General features: G+C 36.9%; 1 protein-coding gene across 1 annotated transcript in view; it reads right to left on the bottom strand.

Moving 5' to 3' along the window:
* Window positions 1-2,281: 2,281 nt before the first annotated feature.
* The window catches only part of LOC131054456 (uncharacterized), a 49,450-nt gene continuing 32,005 nt past the window's right edge, over window positions 2,282-19,726 (bottom strand). Inside the window, exons 6-7 of the mRNA XM_057988972.2 lie at window positions 11,512-11,688; window positions 2,282-3,499 (exon numbers count right to left, since the gene is read on the bottom strand). Coding sequence (XP_057844955.1) covers window positions 2,633-3,499; window positions 11,512-11,688 — 1,044 coding nt within the window. The 3' untranslated portion in view covers window positions 2,282-2,632. The remainder of the gene's footprint in view (window positions 3,500-11,511; window positions 11,689-19,726) is intronic.

Below are 19,726 nucleotides of genomic sequence, written 5' to 3'. Positions count from 1 at the left end.
AACAATCCGCATAAGAACCCCTAGAAGCCCCAAAAGCAGAGTAAGCCACTCCTGAAACCCTCGAAGCAAAACCACCATCCATAGCAGGGGCGTCCAGCCGCATCGCATCAAGAGCATCACGATCCACGAGAGCATCAGCCGCAGGAGGACCATCACCATTAGAGCGGGCGGAGGCCTCCAGACGACCAGGGGAGCAATAGCCAGAGGCTGTCGGGTGGGAGTTCTGAGCGGCAGACATTTCAAACGATGTTAAATACAATTTTGGAGCATTTGCTTACCATCAATAAAGTTTGTCACAACATGTAGATGAAAAACAATGTTCACGTCTTGGCATGGTAATAGAAGTGTTAGGCTGCAGCTATTCTGGCTCCAAAACAGACTTTTTGTACAGCGTGATAGCAACATGTTAGTCAATCACAACCGTTTATTGCGAAATCGATGGTATAAAATGCGCGACTAACACACGTGTCAGTAAATCCGTATTGCCGTTTTGGAACCAAAATAGACTCGTCCGAAGTGTTGCATTAGATAGGGAATAATAAGGGTTCAAACCCCAAAGGACTGACCATCGACTTGGACTTTTAAGTACGTACCCTCTACCCGTGCAAATTGTATTATCAAATTATGAAAACACTTCAACACAATTGTCATACTAAAAAGGCATATGCAGAACTGGAAACCCATGAAATCCCTGGTGGCTCATTGCTAAAGCGCCAAGCAAATAATGCTCTAAATGGATAGCAGAAAGCATTTTTACGTTCAAAATGTGCTCCACTCAACAATTGATATATTTTAGCTGGAATTTAGCAATTATTAAACAGATCAGATCCTAAAACTACAAAAGAATTGAGAGTTGGCTATGCAGGCACCAAAAGAATCTTGACAGGACAATTTATTTCTATTTAATAATTAAATTAATAATCAGACTATAATTGTGTTCTGATTATTAATTTAATTATTAAATGCAAGTAAACTGTCTTGTTAAGACCCTTTTGGTGCCTGTAGAGAATTGAGTGTTAAATTCATTGTGGTGGATTTGAAGCCTCTATGTACGAGTTAGAGACTCAATATATATTATAGAGTTCATTCTGTGAATATGTCACAAAATTTTGACAATCTGCACAATCCACTGGAGCTCATTATGTTGAAATGATTTTCTATTGTGTTTTTTTAATATAAAATATTGTTTCAGGTTACTGTATTGGCACAATTACCTCTTTGGAGCCGGAAAAATAAAATCGTAAACTGAAAATTATCGGAATAGAATTGATAATCAGGTATGGGAACGTGTACGGGTACATGGTACAAAACACCGATACAGCAGAATTTTTTTGGGAGGATTGGGTACCTTTTCGATAAGTTCATACAAAAATTATATATATATATATATATATATAGCTAAAAAATAAAGTTAAGTTTAGAATGTCATATACCACTACATGTGCTAAACAAAACCATTACAAATTTCAAATTTTGAAACATATCATACTAATTAAATTCAGTTTTCAATATCAAAAAGATCAAACTAGAATCTCATGATAGATAAGTTCTAAGTTCACTAATCAACACTGTAGGTCTTAAGAATATCAAAAAAGATCAAACTAGAATCACTAAACATTTCAGCATCTAAAAATGCAAACCCTGGACGTACCCACAGGAGATTCGTTTCCGAATCCGATTCCATTACGTTTCGTATCCAGAAATGTCCGAAAAATCCCACAATTCAGCAACTTAGGAATTGATTCGTACCATAGTCACGAGGATACATAAGATATGGAGAGCATATGCAGACAGAACCAAGTACCTAATTAACATTACCTCAGAGAATACTGGAGCACATGAATAAAGGGGCATAAATTCAAAACAGGGTATTGAAATGTATTGATAGAGGTTTGGCTCTATCACAATTATACATTTACACCAAGAGACGTGAATACATGAACAGATGGAATCCCAGACAAGGGTCCGATTTTCTCACTATTAAACAGACACCTAGAGATGTGAGTACACGAACACAGCAGATTCCCCATCCCAGAGTTTAACAACTATGATTCTCAATGAGTTTTAGATTTCCAAGGAAAGCAGATTGAGTATTGTCAAATAGAATATAACAAAGTTAGCAGCCAATAAACCCAAAATTATACAACAGAAGATTTTACAAATTTTGGAAAACAATTGCAAAAGACGTTCAAACAAATCAGCAAGTCAACGCTTTCTTTTGAGATTTAGATATTAACATAGTTGATTCCTGATAAATGATATTGCATAATGATGCACTGCAGAAACACCAAATATTAAGTTACACTTTTTTCCAGAAAATTAATCAATATTGAGTTTGGACAGCAAGCTTGTGATTCATTTAAGAACTATACAAAATCATAAGCTTGCTGCAAAACTACCTTCCTGTTACAAGTACAATGGGATTTGAAAAATATCTTTTTCGCTTTGAATCCCAACTGTATTGCTCTTCAAAAAAAATTGCATGACCTTTCATTTTGAGGAAGAAAAATGAACAATGCTTCTATTTCATTACTTTATATTTTATTAAAAAACCACCAAATATGTTGTGGAAATACAGTGACATATATTTATAATACATGTGAAGAGAAAGGATATGGATGCAGCTTTTCCATCATATCTCCTTATCCAATATGTCATCTGATATAGCATTTTCCTCGGGTTCCTGTTCCAGTTCATTGATTAATTGTTCCATCATCCTCTTGTAAACAGGCATGTAATGGTCATTAATCATTGTCCGAGATAACCGCAGTTTACCATAGAGAGCCCTTGAAGTAAGGTAAATGCCAACCTTTGCCTTGTGTCCATCAATGCCATCAGGAACAGTATCAGATGGCAAAGTAGACACAATATGCATTATTTTACCAGGAGGATAAAAACGAATAGTCTCGTTCTCATCAGATACACCAAGGTCCATATCCGTGTTAGCATGGCCAGCATTTTCAACAGCTGCAGCCACAACATTCTCTTCTTCTTGAATAATTTCCTTTGCTGCTTCAGCCTCTTCTTCACGCTCCTGTTGATTCTCTTCTTTTCGCTTGAGTTCTTGCTCAAGCCGATGCCATATATAATCTTCACTTATATCTTGCTCTTCAGAATGATCAATAATTGAATCAGAATTAATCAGATCATCTTCTTCAACTTCATCTAGCTCATGGTCTCTGTATTCTTCATCGGTAGCAGAACAATATGAAAGATCTAATCCTCTTCCCCATGTCGAATCTATGTTGCCTTCCCCACCGGATATCGGTAATGTTGCACTTTCCAAATTTGTTACACTGCTTGTATTCTCACTGCTAGGCTCAGAAAACTTACTGCATTCACCAATAAGAGTCTTGGACTCAGCTTCAGCTGATGTGGAGGATGTTACTGCAGATACTGTGCGACGCCTAGCACCCATGCATGACCATCCAGAAATTCCAAGAGATGGTCTTGTCCGAACAACAGCTTGAGCCATAGTTTGAGCTTGTTTCATAACAACCTGCAGCCAACAATAAATATATTTTAACACTGTCAATTTAATTTGCTTGAAAAGAACAACTTGAATGATATAACTCATCATAGTTCACTTGTATGATATAAGTCATTAAATAACTGTCATTTTAAGGCATGTGTGCATATCTATGACATAGATAAACAATCTTAATATTGTTCTGTACTTAAATGCCTTACTGGTTCAAGGCAAATAAGTCTTGGCACTTTCATGCCTTGATCAAAAGAGCTAGTCTTCTGCCTATGAATATAATGGAATCCGTGTGAGATACCTCTTTCCCTAAAGAGAATATCAATAATATATATTTAACTGCTTTACATAAAAAAACACCATGAACAAAGCATAGACTCTATAATAGTTCTCGCTACTAGTTATGTTTCAAATTTGAGATGGATTGTATCTCCATGGGGAAAAAAGTTAACTATAAAGCATAGGTAGAATACTGGTGCAAAGCAGAGATTATGTTAATGTCCACAAAATATTCCATCCACAAACTTGCAGCATGTTGAGCTGACACTCATCCAGAATCCAACCTATTTAGAATCTGAATTTTAGCAAGCGTTAGTTTCACCATGACTAAGCCATTATCTTCAGCTAAGCCAAATAATGCTCCTCTGCTATATGGCCCTTCCATCAGAGGAAGAATATTGCAAAACTTCTGGAATCTCTAGTCCTGGGAGAAACAAGGACGGAGGGATAAAAGGATTTCAAATATTTGCTTTTATTTATTTGTTTCCATAGTTCCATGGAGTTTCCTGAAAGGGGGACAAGGGTACGGGTTTCAGGGACCGAGGGGGGCAGGGGCCGGTGCTGATATAAAAATTTGCAATATAACATCTCTGTCATCGGTTGATGTCTCCAATGAAATGAAGAATATAGAGAATTGTGCAACATGTTGGAGGAGCTAGTAATGGAAGTGGATGTTGAAAATGTCATCCAAGTTCTGACTAAGTTGTGACCAAATGATGTAGATAGAATCCATGTATTACACCCCTATGAGCATCACCTAGATACAAAGAGTGGATCATTCATGATCACGACAGATGGATTTTTGTCAACCACTACAAATGAAACATAAAACAATGAAAATTGGCTCAAAACTGTCATTGAATTCCAATAAATCATCACATAATTTGATAATTACAAAAACATCACTTTATGAAAATGAAAAAGCTAGGGAGCTTCATAATGAATGGTTCATAAGGCATAACACTTGCAAAAGGTTTTTCAAACATGATAGCAAGTTGTGGGCTTGATTGTGAGAGAAACTCAATGTTTGAGTACACTCAAGTCAAAGTAGCTTTTGGATAGGTGACCTCCCAAGGAGTCCACGTGCTTCATGCCGAATAGCATCACCTCAATGCAAAGAGTGCTAAGCAGGCCCTTCATGATCACATGAGATAAATTTTTCTGAAGCACTCACTACTCATGAAATATGAGATGATGAAGATTGAATCAAAACTATATAGTTGAATCTTGATAAATCATCATATAATTTGATAAATCATAAAACATCAAAATACCACTTATATGAAATGAATGAGCTAGAGAGCTTTATAATGAATTGTTCATAAGGCACAATACTTGCTAAAGGTTTTGCAGATAGAATACCAAGATAAGTTGGTTTGATTGTGGAGAAAACTCCATGGTTATGTGCACTTGAGTTGTAGTACTAGGATGAGTTACCTCATTGAAGTCAAAGTGTTTCACCTCTATCAGCATCACCTAGATGCAATGAATGCTAAGTTCGTCATTTGAGATCATGTGAGATTGCTTCTTGTGAGCCACTACTTATGAAATATAGATCCATCAAGGTTTACTCAAAACTACACGATGGAATCCTAATAAATCATCACATAATTGAATAAACTATGGAAACACCGCTTATATGAAAATGAACTAACTAGGAAGCTCTATAATAAATGTGTCATGAGAAACAACACCTGCACTTGCAAATGGAATAAACATCATGGTAAGTCAGTCAAAATAGAACTCAGATGGGGATCTCACAAGAATTCCTTGTGCTTCACCCTTTTGAACATCACCTAGATGCAATGAGAGTGCTAAGTGGACCATTCATGATCACAAAAGATTAGTTCCTGTAAACCACTACTAATGATTATGGAATGATGAAATTGACCAAAATTAGATAGTTGAATCTCAATAAATCATCATATAATGTGATAAGCTATGAAAACAATACTTGTATGACAACGAATGAGATAGGGAGCTCCACAACGAATGTTTCACAAAGTACAACACTAGTTGGAGGTTTTGCAAATGAGGTAGCAAGCAAAGCAAGCCTAACTGGAAGGGAAACTACATGGTTAAGTGCTTAAGCCCAAGTAATGCGAGGATGAATGACCCTTGGGAATTGAAGTTCTTCACCCCTATGAGCATCACCTCGATGCAATGGGAGCGAACCATTTGTGATCGCAAGAGTTCAGTCCTTTTAAACTACTCATGAAATGTGGATCAATGAAAACTAACTCATAATTACAAAGGTGAATTCCAATAAATGCACATAGTTTGATACACTATGTAAACAACACTTACATGAAAATGCATGGTTAATAAGGTACAACATTTTTAAAGGTTTTGAAAATGGGGTAGATAGCTAAGTGGCCTTAATTGTGGGGGAAACTACATGGTTAAGTGCACTTGAGCAAGAGTAGTACTACGATGGGTGACCTCATATCATCACCTGGTGCAATGAGTGGTAAGTGGAACATTTGTGATTATGAATGATGGATTCTCATGAACCACTACTCATGAAATATAGACCAATGATGATTGAATAAAAATATTAAATATACATAGTTGGATCCCCCATAAATCATCAAATAGCTTGATAAATTGCAAAAATGCAACTTATATGAAAACCTCATAAGACAAAAATTGCATGGATGAAAATTATTACACATAGCATCAGGGTCAAGAAAGGTGAGCATTTTTAAAAAGACTGAAAGTTCATGGTATAGGCACTTGCAAATACTTGAAAAAGGCTTTGACCAAAGGGATTTAAAATTGTGTGAATAAAGTGAAAGTGTGACCTTATATCAAGTGGCCCATAGCCATGAAAATATTTAAAGCTTTTGTTGAAAATCAAACCCAATAACACCTAGAAATAAAACCCTTCGCAATCTCTGTCAGACACCAGCATTTATAATAAGTTGATGAATCCTTGTTCAATAAATCTCCAACTTTTGTCTCTAAAGATTGCCATATTTTAAACTTGCTGTGGCAACTTGAAAAAATTTCCAAACCATTGTTAACATAATGAATGAGCAAATTCACAAGCACATCCACTTCCATGTTATAATCATTACTTTGAGCTCTAATCAAACCCCTAAAAATGCAGTAAGGATATGCACTATTTCATGTATGATTTTACACATATGCTAATGAACCTGAATTCTTATAAGCTGAGAATTATGAAGCCTCCAATTATAAACTCTGTAGATTATAAACCCCTCTATTTGCAGCTTTTCATATCCACACATTTGCTAAAATGAATCCATGATAATAAGCTATCGACTGAGCAATATTATTTGACTGCTTCCGATTATCCTTTGAAAGGCAAAGGCAGGTAGACCTTGATCGTCTCTTATAAGCCCTCTACTCCTACTTGCTTGGTTACCCAGAAAAAAATCACTTGTACCATCCCTTGAGAGGTTGGTCCCATTTTGCTTTACAACTAATATTAAGGCAGTGGATTTTGTAGTGAAAGCAAATATTCCACCCTTTTGCCAACTGCAACTCAGACATTATTAAGAAATAACAGATTCCTAAAATCTGAGAGGAATAAGCAATTATTCATTATTGTGCTTCTAAGTTTCTAACATTAGCCTTTATCATTCGGATTAGAGGATAGATATTTGCTGTATCATCTTTGCAAGTTGGAGCTTTTCTTTCCTTCCATATCTACCATTATGATAAAGCAAGGGAAGAGACAACACATAAGTTGAAGAATTTTCATATCAAACTGAAATCTCTTACATAGTGTAAAAAGAAGTTCAGTAGAGAACTTGAGGGCCTTGAATGCCAAAGAGATTCAGCAAGAGGATAGTGTGAGAACATGTGGTGGATGCTTTCAGCTTTTTTTGTAGTTTGGGAAAATAGTGAGCCCAATCTTCCTCTTTTTTCTGTAGATTTTCAGCAGTAAGGATTTTGTTATAGTGAACCAAGCATGGAAAAGATTGGCCCAAATTTGATATATCATATTTGGTCCCATTGGCTAGAAAATCCTTGAGTTGAAGAGCTTATTACTTGATAGGCTGTAGCATAGTTCAAAAAATTTGGCAAACCCAGAAAATTCAAAAACTTTTAAACTTGTAAAATAATATTAAATGCATAAAACTGAATTTACAAGGGTCATAAGTAATTTTTTCCTCCATTTATATATCAAAAAATGAGTTCAATTCACGTTACAATGTTGTGATTATTAATTATGTATCTATGATAATATGTTACAGATTTCAACCATTGAAAACAAAGGCCCAAAACAAGTTTCATTTTTTTCTTTTTAAAACCAAAGCAAGGGCTTGCAGCGGCAACCACCAGCACGATCAAGGGACAGTGTCTCTCATAGGGTATTTGGTCCAAAGCCCCCATCAAGGTTGCCACAAAGAACCCCTTGCAAGGGTCTGGGAGCAGCACCCTTTGTGGGGGTCTTGTCCCCTGTGAAATAGACACAATCTTTTTGAAATTTGTGGATGCATCACATAGGATCAAATCTACAACTACAGTACTTAAGTAGTTTGAAAAAATGGTCATAGATGAAGGGCCACCAAATGTGGGTCAATTTATTATAAACAATGCTCCTGCCTGTGTTGCTACTAAGAGACTCCACATGAACAAGTATCCTGTTGGGAGTGGTTATCGTTGCACCAAAAGATCAGCCTGTCAATGCCCGATACAACCACTAGACTTGTAGAATCCACAGGAGGCGGTTAACCCATGTCGCAAACACACCGCTTTTGCTGCACAAAGACCAAGGGCCACACCTTGCAACAATCCCCCCCTCAGCACAAGCGGGGTTTGAACCTGTGACCTAGCTCTGATACCATTTGTTGGGAGTGGTTGTCGTTGCACCAAAAGATCAACCTGTCAATGGCCTATACAACCACTAGACTTATAGAATCCACAAGAGGCAATTAAGCCATGTCGCAAACACACCAATTTTGCTACACAGAGACCTAGGGCACACCTTGCCACATATCCCTCTATGTTTTTTAGCAATGCACAACACATTGCCTTGATCTAACCCTATCGGAAAACTTGAATCGGTTAATGAGGTATTGCAAAAAGCTCCAACTATTACCAAGTTTATCTACAATTCCACGAGGGCGTCATGTATGATGCGCTCCTTCATTGAGGTCAAGGAGCTATTGCGAATAGAGGGGAAAAGATTTGCTTCGCACTTCCTCATGTTACTTTGTGCCAACAAAACTGAACCTGAAGCACATGCCCATTTCAAATGAGTGGATATATTCTAGCTTCACAAATCAAATGGATGGGGCAAAATAGTGGTAGAGTACATTTTTTCTATGAATTTTTGGGATGCAAAGATAAACAGTTTGTTGAATTTTCAACACCTCTTGTAAAAATTTTAGGCTTGAGGATGGGGATGTTATTTATAACTAGGGAAAGATGGGTTCGGATTGCCTTAAGGCAACATCCGAACCCATCTAGGACTGGGTCCTATCCTTAAGGGGTAGCGTGGCCCCAAGACAAGTCCAGCCCCATCCTCCACGCTACACCAAAAAGGACTCACGCCACAAAATATAAATTGGCGCCAAAAAGGATTGAGGCCGACCTTGGTCAAAAGATCCATATAGATAAAGTTAAAGTGCAAACACAATTCAATCATCAATGCAATCAGCGAATTAGCTCTGCTAATAAAAGTGCGAATTTATCCAAGGATTGTGCGAACTTGTCCAAGAGGATATAGGCCTCTTTTGGTGCAGACTTGAAGTGCTTAGAAGTGCAGATCTGACATACAAAGGGATCAGATCTGGAGAAGCAAGCTAAGTATTGTATTTGTGCAATTAAGGGAGAATATATAATCTGACCTGTGGGTCTTTAATGCTGGGTTTTACCTCCTTGGAGGTTTTCCTAGGGTATTTGTGTTTGTCTCTTGTTTACTTGTTTCATTTCTGAGTTTACTGAATTATGGTTTAAGAAAATATTACAAATCTGATTAACAAACTAGGGCATAATTAAAAGACATAAATCTGATTACTGATCTAGGGCACAAAATTAACAGGGGAGAAATCCCACGTGTAATATGTATGAACCCATGGGAAAGGTCAAGGAGATGATGAAAGGTGTGATGGAAAAGAACAAGGACAAGTACATGCCATTGTGGAGCATACTATTTAGGAGATGGGATCAACAAATGCACTCGCCTCTCCATGTCACTAGATAGTATTTGACTCCAATGTTGTTTTATAGCTCATTCAAAGAGGATGTTGAGGTCACACAAGGCTTACTCACATGTACGAAGAAAAATGTTCCCTACCCAACAACATGGATTACAAGCAAGCAAAGAGTTTTTTCTCAAGTAGACTCCATAAATATTTGACAATCTCTTCTTGGAGACATGAAATCATCTCAAAATTATGTGTGTTTTAGCAAGAACTTTTGTGGCCAAATTATCAAAAATCTTGAACAGATTGCAATGTGCATCTTGAGCTAGACATGTAGCTCATATGTTTGCTAGCATACTTGGAGTGTTTTTGAACACATACAATCCCAGAAACACAGCCCTCTGACACAACAAGGGATAAATGACTTGGTCTTCATTCACCGCAACCATTGCCTGAAGCTAAAGAAAGCTCAAGGTTATAAAGTACTTGTAATTGTAATCATTGTTTTTGTTTCACTTTCAATTTGCCAAATCTAATCAAGAACCATCGAAGAAGACCCACCAATTGATCTTGACAAGATTGATCTAGATTGTGAGTGGATTGCAAAAGATGATGTCCTTGGTGATGATTATGATCTCCTCAGGGAATGCAAGCTTCTTCATAGCAACAAGAGTCATTGGCTACATCTGAATTTTCGGAACTTTGTACTTACTTTGTATGTTGACTTTGTAGAAATTAGATTATCATTGAAAATTTGAAAAATAGTAATCATTCCTATACTATTCAATATGTGCATTGTGCAATGCAATGTAATCAATGATATTGACATGAATAAGAAAATCCTTATTTTTGGAAAATTTTACTTCAGATCTGCTTATTTATTTCCCAAAAAAATGTTGCTGCTATGGGTAATTGCATGGGATGGTAGTAGGTGTTAAAGATCGGAGTCCTTATGCCTTTTAATTCCCTGCGTCGCGCAGAAAAATATAGAACAAACAATTTAAAGTATCAAAATATTCATTTGTTAAAAAGCCAAAAGGATTGAAAGTTCTTAACCTTTAACAGGCAGTTGATGGTCGCTTTTTTTGTACTTTTTCCAACATAAATAAAATTGATAAAAAGAAACTACAAGCTCAAGGGGAAAACATTTCATTATACACCTGCCATATAATGGGAATCTACTGTGCAAGATATCTGCTTTCCCAAAGAGACAACTCTGTAAATCCAAAGCAGATGTCTCAGCTTGAAAAACAAAAAACTATCTATGACTGCAATATAACTTATACGTAAATGGCCAATATTTAAAATCACCATACATCTTTAATAAAATGTTTGAAATTTTGGATATGCTAGGAGAGATTACATGATGCAAGGAGGGATTGCAGAAATATTTTACCAATCTATGTAATGTAATAACAGCAATTTCCACACTCTTCCACTTTTAATGATTCCTCCCGTAACCCAAGACTAATATTTTAGAATTCAAAAATATCCTACCACACAAATAACTAACTTCCCATACGCCAAAAATTATTTCATGGATGCAATCTTTGTCATTCCAATCCATAGATCTCTCTCAGATATAAACCAGACACCTAAAGATCCTATCCAAAAAACGTGATGGCATACCTGAGTACTATTTGAAACTGGACGCCAGATTGCACCAGCCTTAGCAACTTTGTCCCTGGCATTAGCAATTGATGGCAGCCGAGATCCTAAGGCAGATGCAGAACGATAAACAGTACTAAGGAATCTTGTCCGTTCAATCTGTTCCCTGAAATCATTGACCCATGCTGATGCTGTAACCTGTCAGAAAAGCAATTTGTGAGAAACTAGTGGTGGAAAACAGCATCAATAATGCTTCAAATGCTAACAAGAACCAAGATGATAATATGCACAAACATGTATGCTATTAACCATATAAACTTTAGTCAAGAAGTGCCATGATGGGTCATTACTGGTGTCAAGCTTAAGAGTTTAGTAGCAAAACAACATGAATGGTACTTCAAAATTATAGCAAGAACCAACATGAAACATGTACAAATATGTGAATATATTATCCCATTTGAACTTTTATGAAAGAAGGCAGTGGCAGGTAATGACTGGGTCAAGATTATGAATTCGTTAATATAATTAGAATCATTTCAAAAAAGTCTCGTTGCAACTAGCAAACAGCCAATCATGTTCAAATGGAAAACCAAACTACTAAAATAGTAAAATTGCATTTCTATTTTCTTAAATTCACTGAATATGTGTATAGTTATGCATCCAAATAAAACAAGCTTCTCTAATCTAAAAGCCCAAGTTTCCTCTCCTCACCTCCAATTTCATGGATCAGAACAATTCATTTATTGTAATACATTATGCTTTCAACATATGATTGAAAACAGCCAAACAAAATCACTGAAAACTATGACCTGTGCAAGTCTGAACAAAGCCAAGGCTCCTGGGTTTCTAAGAAAAAGCAGTAAATGAAGCTTGAAAACCTGCTGAGAATGATACGAACCAATGGAAGAGTCAGTTTTCTCAGATGCAAGATTGAACATTCTCGTCTGCTAATAATATTATGTGTAGACTGTTGCAAGATCTCCTCTAGGGCATATGACATTCTCAATTAAATAATTTAAAAGGTATAATGTATAGCAAATCATTCTGCAAGAATTAACAAATACAGAAACTGAATTATATCGCAGTGTTCCACGGAAACGCGTTTCCCCCTCCCAGGCCCAAGTCCCCCCGTCCCCGAAACTTTTTCCCTTTGTCCCCCCGTCCCCGAAGCCTGTCCCTGTGTCCCCCCGTCTCCCCGTCCCCAACATCCGTGGAACACTGTTTATATGTTAGTGAGAAAATGGGGGAACACAAACCGAAGTTCTGAGCCTCAAGTAATTTTTGAATGTTGTATTTATACCCCCGACTTAGTTATACAAAGGGAAGTAAGCAGTCAACCAGGACTGTACCTTAAGTGTTAACCAAACATTGAAACAGAACATTCATAAGTCAAAACACATTATATATAGAACTCCAGTATATTTATATTATCATTGATCAATTATATACATTTGTGTAGATCTTTCCATCTTTACTATATCCTTGTATCTCCTTATATTATCCTCATATGACACACATTTCTCCTTGTAATATTTTCCTTCCTCTGTTCCATTATATCTTTTCCTCTACAAATATCTATCTAATGGGGCGTGACCACTTTATACTACTCCTAATCCACATGATGTCCCTTCAGTTTGGGGTTCCGCAAGCTCCTTGCTGTGATGTGGGGTATGATCTCTGTTGACTGTTCATGCTCTACCTTGATCCTGCCAACAATATAGATTCCATTAAATTAGGTTGTTATCACATTTCCTGTGACTACATCACAATACAAAGACTGCTCACCGTTATTTCCATTTTTTGCATTCATTGTGACATTGGCTTTTACCACAAGTCCATTCTTCCTCCATCTGTTCAATTTGAAAGCAAAATTGTTTGTTGCGAAATCGAGCTGCTTGGTACATTGAATTCCTGTTTTCTCTATAAAAGAAATGGACACTTAAGACAGGATTGCCCTGAAGCTTCAGTGGGGCCTGCAGGGGTTTTAGAAATAACTCAACAGAAAATGGTAAAAATAATGTGTGTGATAAAGAAAAGAATGTTTCAAATAAACCTGAAAAGGTTTCTGATTCTCATATCAGTGTTGGCAGTTCTGTGGACAGCAATACCAAATGGAGTGGGACTATTTATTCGTCATCTAATGGTTCTACAGAGGAAAATGGCAGCCTCCCTCTGTCTGATCCATTATTTGACAGGGATTTAGTTGTTATTAAAGCTTTGGACCATCCTGCCCCAAATAAATCTCTGATTACTTCTAACTCGGACAAAGGCTTGAGTTTTTCTGGCCCTAAGGACACCCAGCAATTGGCCCTTGAGACTTTAAGATCCCGTGCTGATGAAATTCGGCATAAGGCTGGTTCCACTAAGCCTGACCAAATCCTATTTGACACTGCTCCTGTTAACCATTCTAATCCCAAAGAGGCTAGACCAGAGCTGAATAACAATCTTACTTTTAATCCTCTTTTCTTGGGGTCTGATTTAGACTTGTGTTTACTCAATCAGGAGGAGCCTAAAACTAAAGAGGAAACAAGCAGAAAGGTCACGAAATGCTGCGTCGAATGGTGATAAGAAGAGTGTAGAAAAAGGAAAGGAGGATAACAAGCCTAAATGTTTCGACATGCTCTATAAGACCCAAAAGGCAGAACCTTCTTCTGACTGTAAAAGATCTTGAACATTTGCACTTGGAATGTTAGCGGGTTGTCCCCAGGTATAAAATGTTCTTAAGTCCTTTTGTAATGACAGGCAATTCCTTGACTTTCTGCATCTCCAGAAAATTAAGGTTGTTGGCTTTCAAATGGACTGCATGATGAAATTTGTTTGCAAAAATGCCTCGAATACTAGTCATGAGAAAGGCAAAGGTGGTGCTGCTATACTTGTCAATCCACTTTGGAATAATTCAGTTATTCAGTGAGGTATCTCCCTTTGCAATAGATCAGTTTGGGCAGTCTTAGAAATTGACAAGTCCTTAGGTGTGTGCTCACTCTATGCTTCTAATGATTACAAAGAGAGGTGTGGTTTGTGGAACTGGATGGCTGTCAAGTTGCATAGGGTCCCTTGCTTGTTGCAGGGGACTTTAATATGCTTGCGTATACAGAGGATAAACTGGGTGGCCAGGAGGGTCTTTGGAAAGGCAATGATAATTTCTTTTGCTGTAGAATGAAGAGATCTTTATTTCTTGCTGATCCTCTTGAAAATAAGAAAGATGTGAACAAAGATATCAAAGGATATATTCCGTTCTTTACAGATTTTATGGCAACAAGGATTTTCTCTCCTTAAACAGGATAGTAAAGGTCGGTTGCTCTCTATGTTCCCAACTACTATGTCAAATCATTCTCCCATTGAAGCTAGTGTAGTGGCTGATCAGTTGGGTTTGGGTGTTAAAAAGCCTCAGTCCTCTTGTTTCAAATCGAATGCCTCTCTTCTTAATGACCATTACTGCTTGAATGGCATCAGAACTGCTACAGAAATATCTAAGAGGTTGACTAAATATGCTTCTGCAATCCAAAGGTGGGAGACTTTGGTGTCCTTGTGGAGGAATCTATTTTATTGTGGGCAAAAAGAAAGCGGTTGATAGGAGGATTGATTTTTTGCTGAAAGGAAAACTTTTAGCCCTGGAAGGAGAGTTGCAGAGAAATACTTGTGACTTGAGTAATGAAACTAAATTGGTTCGAACTAAGACCTTGCTAAGGAAGATCCAGAGTTGAATGCATTAGGGTGCCAGAATTGGAGCTAAGATGAATTGGCTTCATGAAGGTAATAGGGGATCAAAATGATTTTTAACCTTCACAGCTGCAAGCAGAATAGAAAGAAAATTGGGCTTTTTGAAGTGGATGGTATCTCATCAAATGATAATGCTTTTATCAAGTCTGTCTAAAAAGGCCTAAGATTTTTATCAAAGGACTATCTCACAGAAAATTAGCTAGAAAGATGGTATGGCTCTTGACAGAGATATTTTTGTGGATGAAATTGCCAACTCCATTTGCTCTTTTAGTAATGGTAAATCCTCAGGTATTGATGGTCTTCCTATGAATTTTATAAAGTTAATATTAAATGGATTGGAGCTAATTTGATTGATGTCTACAAAGAAGCTTTACAAAATCACTAATTGAGCAAAGAGATTAAAAGAGGTATTATTAAAATGATTCCCAAGGATTGTGATAAAACTTCATAAAAGCCTTATAAAGAACTGGAGGCTGATTACTTTGTTAATTGTATCATACAAGATCCTGGCTAAGACCCTAGCAATTACATTGTCCAGTAAATTAAAGAACATGGTTTCAGTTACTCAGGCAGGGTTTCTCAAAGGCAGATATATCTTGGAAAACTTGATTACATCTGGGAGGACATGCACCTGGCCAAACATAGTGAACAAAAAGTTCGTATGATTCTGTTGGATTTTGAAAAGGCTTATGATAGAATTGAGCGGTTTCCCTCCTTAGTTTTGTAGGTGGATTAATATTTTGTTTAATGAATCATCCACTCAAACTGATAGAAATGGGGATCTTACTAAGCCTATTTTGCAGCAAAGGTAAATTAGGCAAGGTTGTCCTATTGCTCCTACCCTCTTTGTGATAGTTGTTGATGCTCTTCATTATGCTTTAAAAACAAGTCTTGGTAGTCCCCCTGTATTTGGAATCTGGCTCCGCAATAATAAGCAGTTCTTAAAAGCTCAATTTGTTGATGATACTACTTTGTTTGTAGAAGGAAAATTTTGATAATTTGATGAAAAGGTTTCATATTTTCTGTGTAGCCTCGGGAGCTAAAATTTCAAGTAATAAATCTACTTTCCTTCACTAGGATCATGAGCCTCCAGTAGGGATTAAGAAAAAAACTGGTAGTGGGCCGGCCCAAATAAGGTGGTTAGGTATCTTTGTATCACACTATAATGTCCCCTTTTTAAATTGCCTAGTGTTTGCCCTAGTGGAGGGCAATAATGATTCGATATTGTAAGCCTGGTTTCATTACCACTGGCTCTCAGACACCTTGTAATGGCCATGGGGACATCTGTAAGTAATGGGCCAAACTTAAAGGAACATAGTAAGCACCCAAGCCAACTATGAACTCTGTTCTAATTGTTTAACAGCTTGACCTAACACTTTTAGGTGTGGCTTCAATAGCCAGGATAACAGAAGCGAAGGACTATTGGATCAAAAAGGAATAAAATTGAGATCATCTGAAGTCTTGCAAATGAGTAACCTGGCTGTTATCAAACTTCAACACTCTCCATATAACTTTAAAATACCTTGGAGCTCAAAGCTAGGCAGGATTGACTAAAATTTTCATTGAACAGGATATTATTTGCAAAGAAAATAGGAGGATTTTTCAAAACCTTAATAAAACCTCTAAAGAGATTCAATGAAAATCGGGAGGAACAACAAATGAAATTGAGAGGATTCGGTGCATAAGATGAAAGCGAAATTTGAAATAGTATTAGAGCAGTCCCCACTAAAATACAGAAATTTCCACATTAAGCAGGATGCATGAAGTTAAATTTTGACACCACTTCAGAGGTAATCCAATCTATGGAATTGGAGATACTATAAGAGGCTGACAGGGGAGGTGATCACCATTGGATTCCTTCTCACTAGCAAGAAATCAAACAATGTGGCTAACATAGATATTTTTGTTGTTTGTCTTAGGTTGGTCATTAGCAATGGAATTAAGAAGATTATAGTGGCTTAAGACTTTAGATTATTAATTGGAACAAATTAATTAAGCATCAAGAACTGGAAATTAAAGAATCTAATTGATGAGGCAACTAAGATTAGATCAATCTAATGAGATACATTTCCCCTTTGACTTCAGAGAGAATACTTGGACTACCAACTGGTTAGAAATCTAGGGGTCTCCTTCAAGGTGTAAATCATCACATGAAATCAAGATGATGTTAGGGCCTCGTTGAATCTTGCTCAATTTTTTCATCAATTCACTCACAAGAACAAATTGTATGACCTCAACAATATGATTTGAACTTATACTTCCAAATTTGATAATAGAAAATTTCATGACTATATTAAAATACTAAGTATTATACAAGTTTAGAAAATCTGATGGAAATGATCCAAGTTACTGTTGGAATTTTTGTCATTGATGTCAAGGTTAATTTTGAAGTTTATTTGAGCTGCTTGCCTTCTTAGGTGCTTGAGCTGCTTGAGTGCTTGGGTGAGCTGGCTGGTTGTGTGCTAGCTTGTTTCAGCTACTTGGTTGCCTACCTGCTTGAGGTGCTTGTATGCCTACTGGAGCTGCTTAGTTGCCTGTTTGAGCAGCGTGTGTGTATGTATCAACTTCTTTGGTGCCTACTTGTCATCTTAGTCAGCTATGGCTTCAGTTTTAATGCCATGTCAGCTTTTGGATTTTCAAGGAGTTAACATTTGTAGTGTATAATGGAAATATTATTTTTGTGGGCATCTCAATGCAGCATTGAAAGCTCTATTTTTGACGCTGAAAAGAAGAATTATTTTATGAGCTGTATTTGTGTTGAGCGCTATTTTATTTTATTTTGGAAATAGTATGATGCCATCGTGGGCATTTATTTTGCAGTGGTCATTTTTAAAAAAAAAAAACTCAATTTGCATGCCGTTTTTAAAGGAGTTCTGGTGGAAGACGATTTTGATCAAAATCGTGTTTTGGCTTTGTTGGAGAGTTCAATTTTTATTAAAATTATGTGCCTTAATCTAATTTGTGGCTCTGACATATTCTGAGCTGCTATTTATTGATACGTTTTTTTTGGTGCCAAGAAAGGGGAGATGGATGTGTATGGTGGTCGTGCATTTTTTGGAGGATGCCTTTTTTTTGGTAATGTGTCTTTTTCTGTCAGATGGTTATGTAAGGCAAGGAAATTTTTGTCATTGGAAATATGACTGTTTTGAGTAGAGTTCGTGTGCATTGAAAGCATGTTTAAAAAAAAAATCGTTTTGGAGCATAGACATTTTTTGGAGAGAATTTTTCTCAGCAGCGCTCATGCTGCGTTTTTGGTGTGAATGCAGTGTGAAGATTAAAGTGAGCAGCATTTCTTTTAAAATCTGAGTCGTGCTAAAAAGGTGTGGAGCAACATTTTAGTATAGCTTTCTGAATATAGTGAAATAGCCTAGGGCATTTGCTAAGGAAAGGCATGCTGGGTGTTCTAACAGAAATTATCTGTGTGTGTAAAGGAATTAGAGATTCTTCTCCAGTCAGCGCCAAACTCTTCTTTGGACTGTGCGTATAAGGGTGGTGATTGTGTCTGAAATATTGGTGCCTATCGTGAAATCTGGTGGTGCATGTTTTTGAAAAGAAGGGAGTTATCATGCTTAACTGAGCCGTTCCTTTTGAAGACTATGATGTTCGATTTATTGTTTTTGCTACGTCTGGAAGAAAAGGTGTGTATGCTTCTTTTGAGTGAGGAATGAATAGGTGTTGGGAATAATATCGTGGTGCCTCTGAGTCATGTTTTTGAGAGAATTAAGTGAGGTGCAGAGCAAAGAGGTTTCTGGTGTGTGAATGTTGTGTCAGGTGATTTCAGGAGGTGAAGTGTTTACTTGAAGTATCGCTTTGAGAAGAGTTTTTATATGTCTATTCATATATTTGTTAAAAGAAAAAATGCTGAGCTAGACAGGCTTGTACAGATATAACAGTATTAGTATCATCATTTCAAAGCTTGTTTGGATTCTGTTTTCTGTATAGCAGAGGATTTGAGGTTGGTGCCTCAATCAGGTGAGTGGGTGCTTCATCCTTGCTGGGCGAGTTTTTCAGAGAGTTGGAGCTATCTGTAATTTGATTGGTCTTATGTAATTTGGGTTGGTGCCAAATTAAGTTTATGAAAGTCTTTTGATGCCGTGGTTTTTTACCTGAAAGGATTTTCTACGAGAAAATTTATGAGTTCTTGTCTCTGAGTTTTGCTTGCATTCCTAATTCTCTCTTTACTGGTTTTGTGTGTTTTCAGAATTATTGCAAAGTTTCAAATACTGATTCAACACCCCCCCCTCTCAGTATTTGTGGTGTGCTTCTCAGTTACCACTACGAGTTTGGGTTCAAGTTCAAGTTCAGGTTGGTACTAAAATTCGGCAAAAAAAATATTGGGGGTCGGATTCATTTTGGGTTCCTCCATACAAAAAATATATAAAAGCCAAAAATGTACACATAAATTAGCCTAAAAATAGAATTTAAATTCATTGATATTGCAACATATAATATTATACTGAGTCACCAATCCAAATACTAATTGGGTTCAGGTTCGGTCAAGAAAACATTTGGGGTT

This window comes from Cryptomeria japonica, chromosome 2 (assembly GCF_030272615.1).
Source record: "Cryptomeria japonica chromosome 2, Sugi_1.0, whole genome shotgun sequence".
In the NCBI taxonomy this organism is placed as follows: Eukaryota; Viridiplantae; Streptophyta; class Pinopsida; order Cupressales; family Cupressaceae; genus Cryptomeria; species Cryptomeria japonica.
Note: the sequence above shows the minus strand (reverse complement) of the source record. Positions and strands in the feature narration are given on the sequence as shown.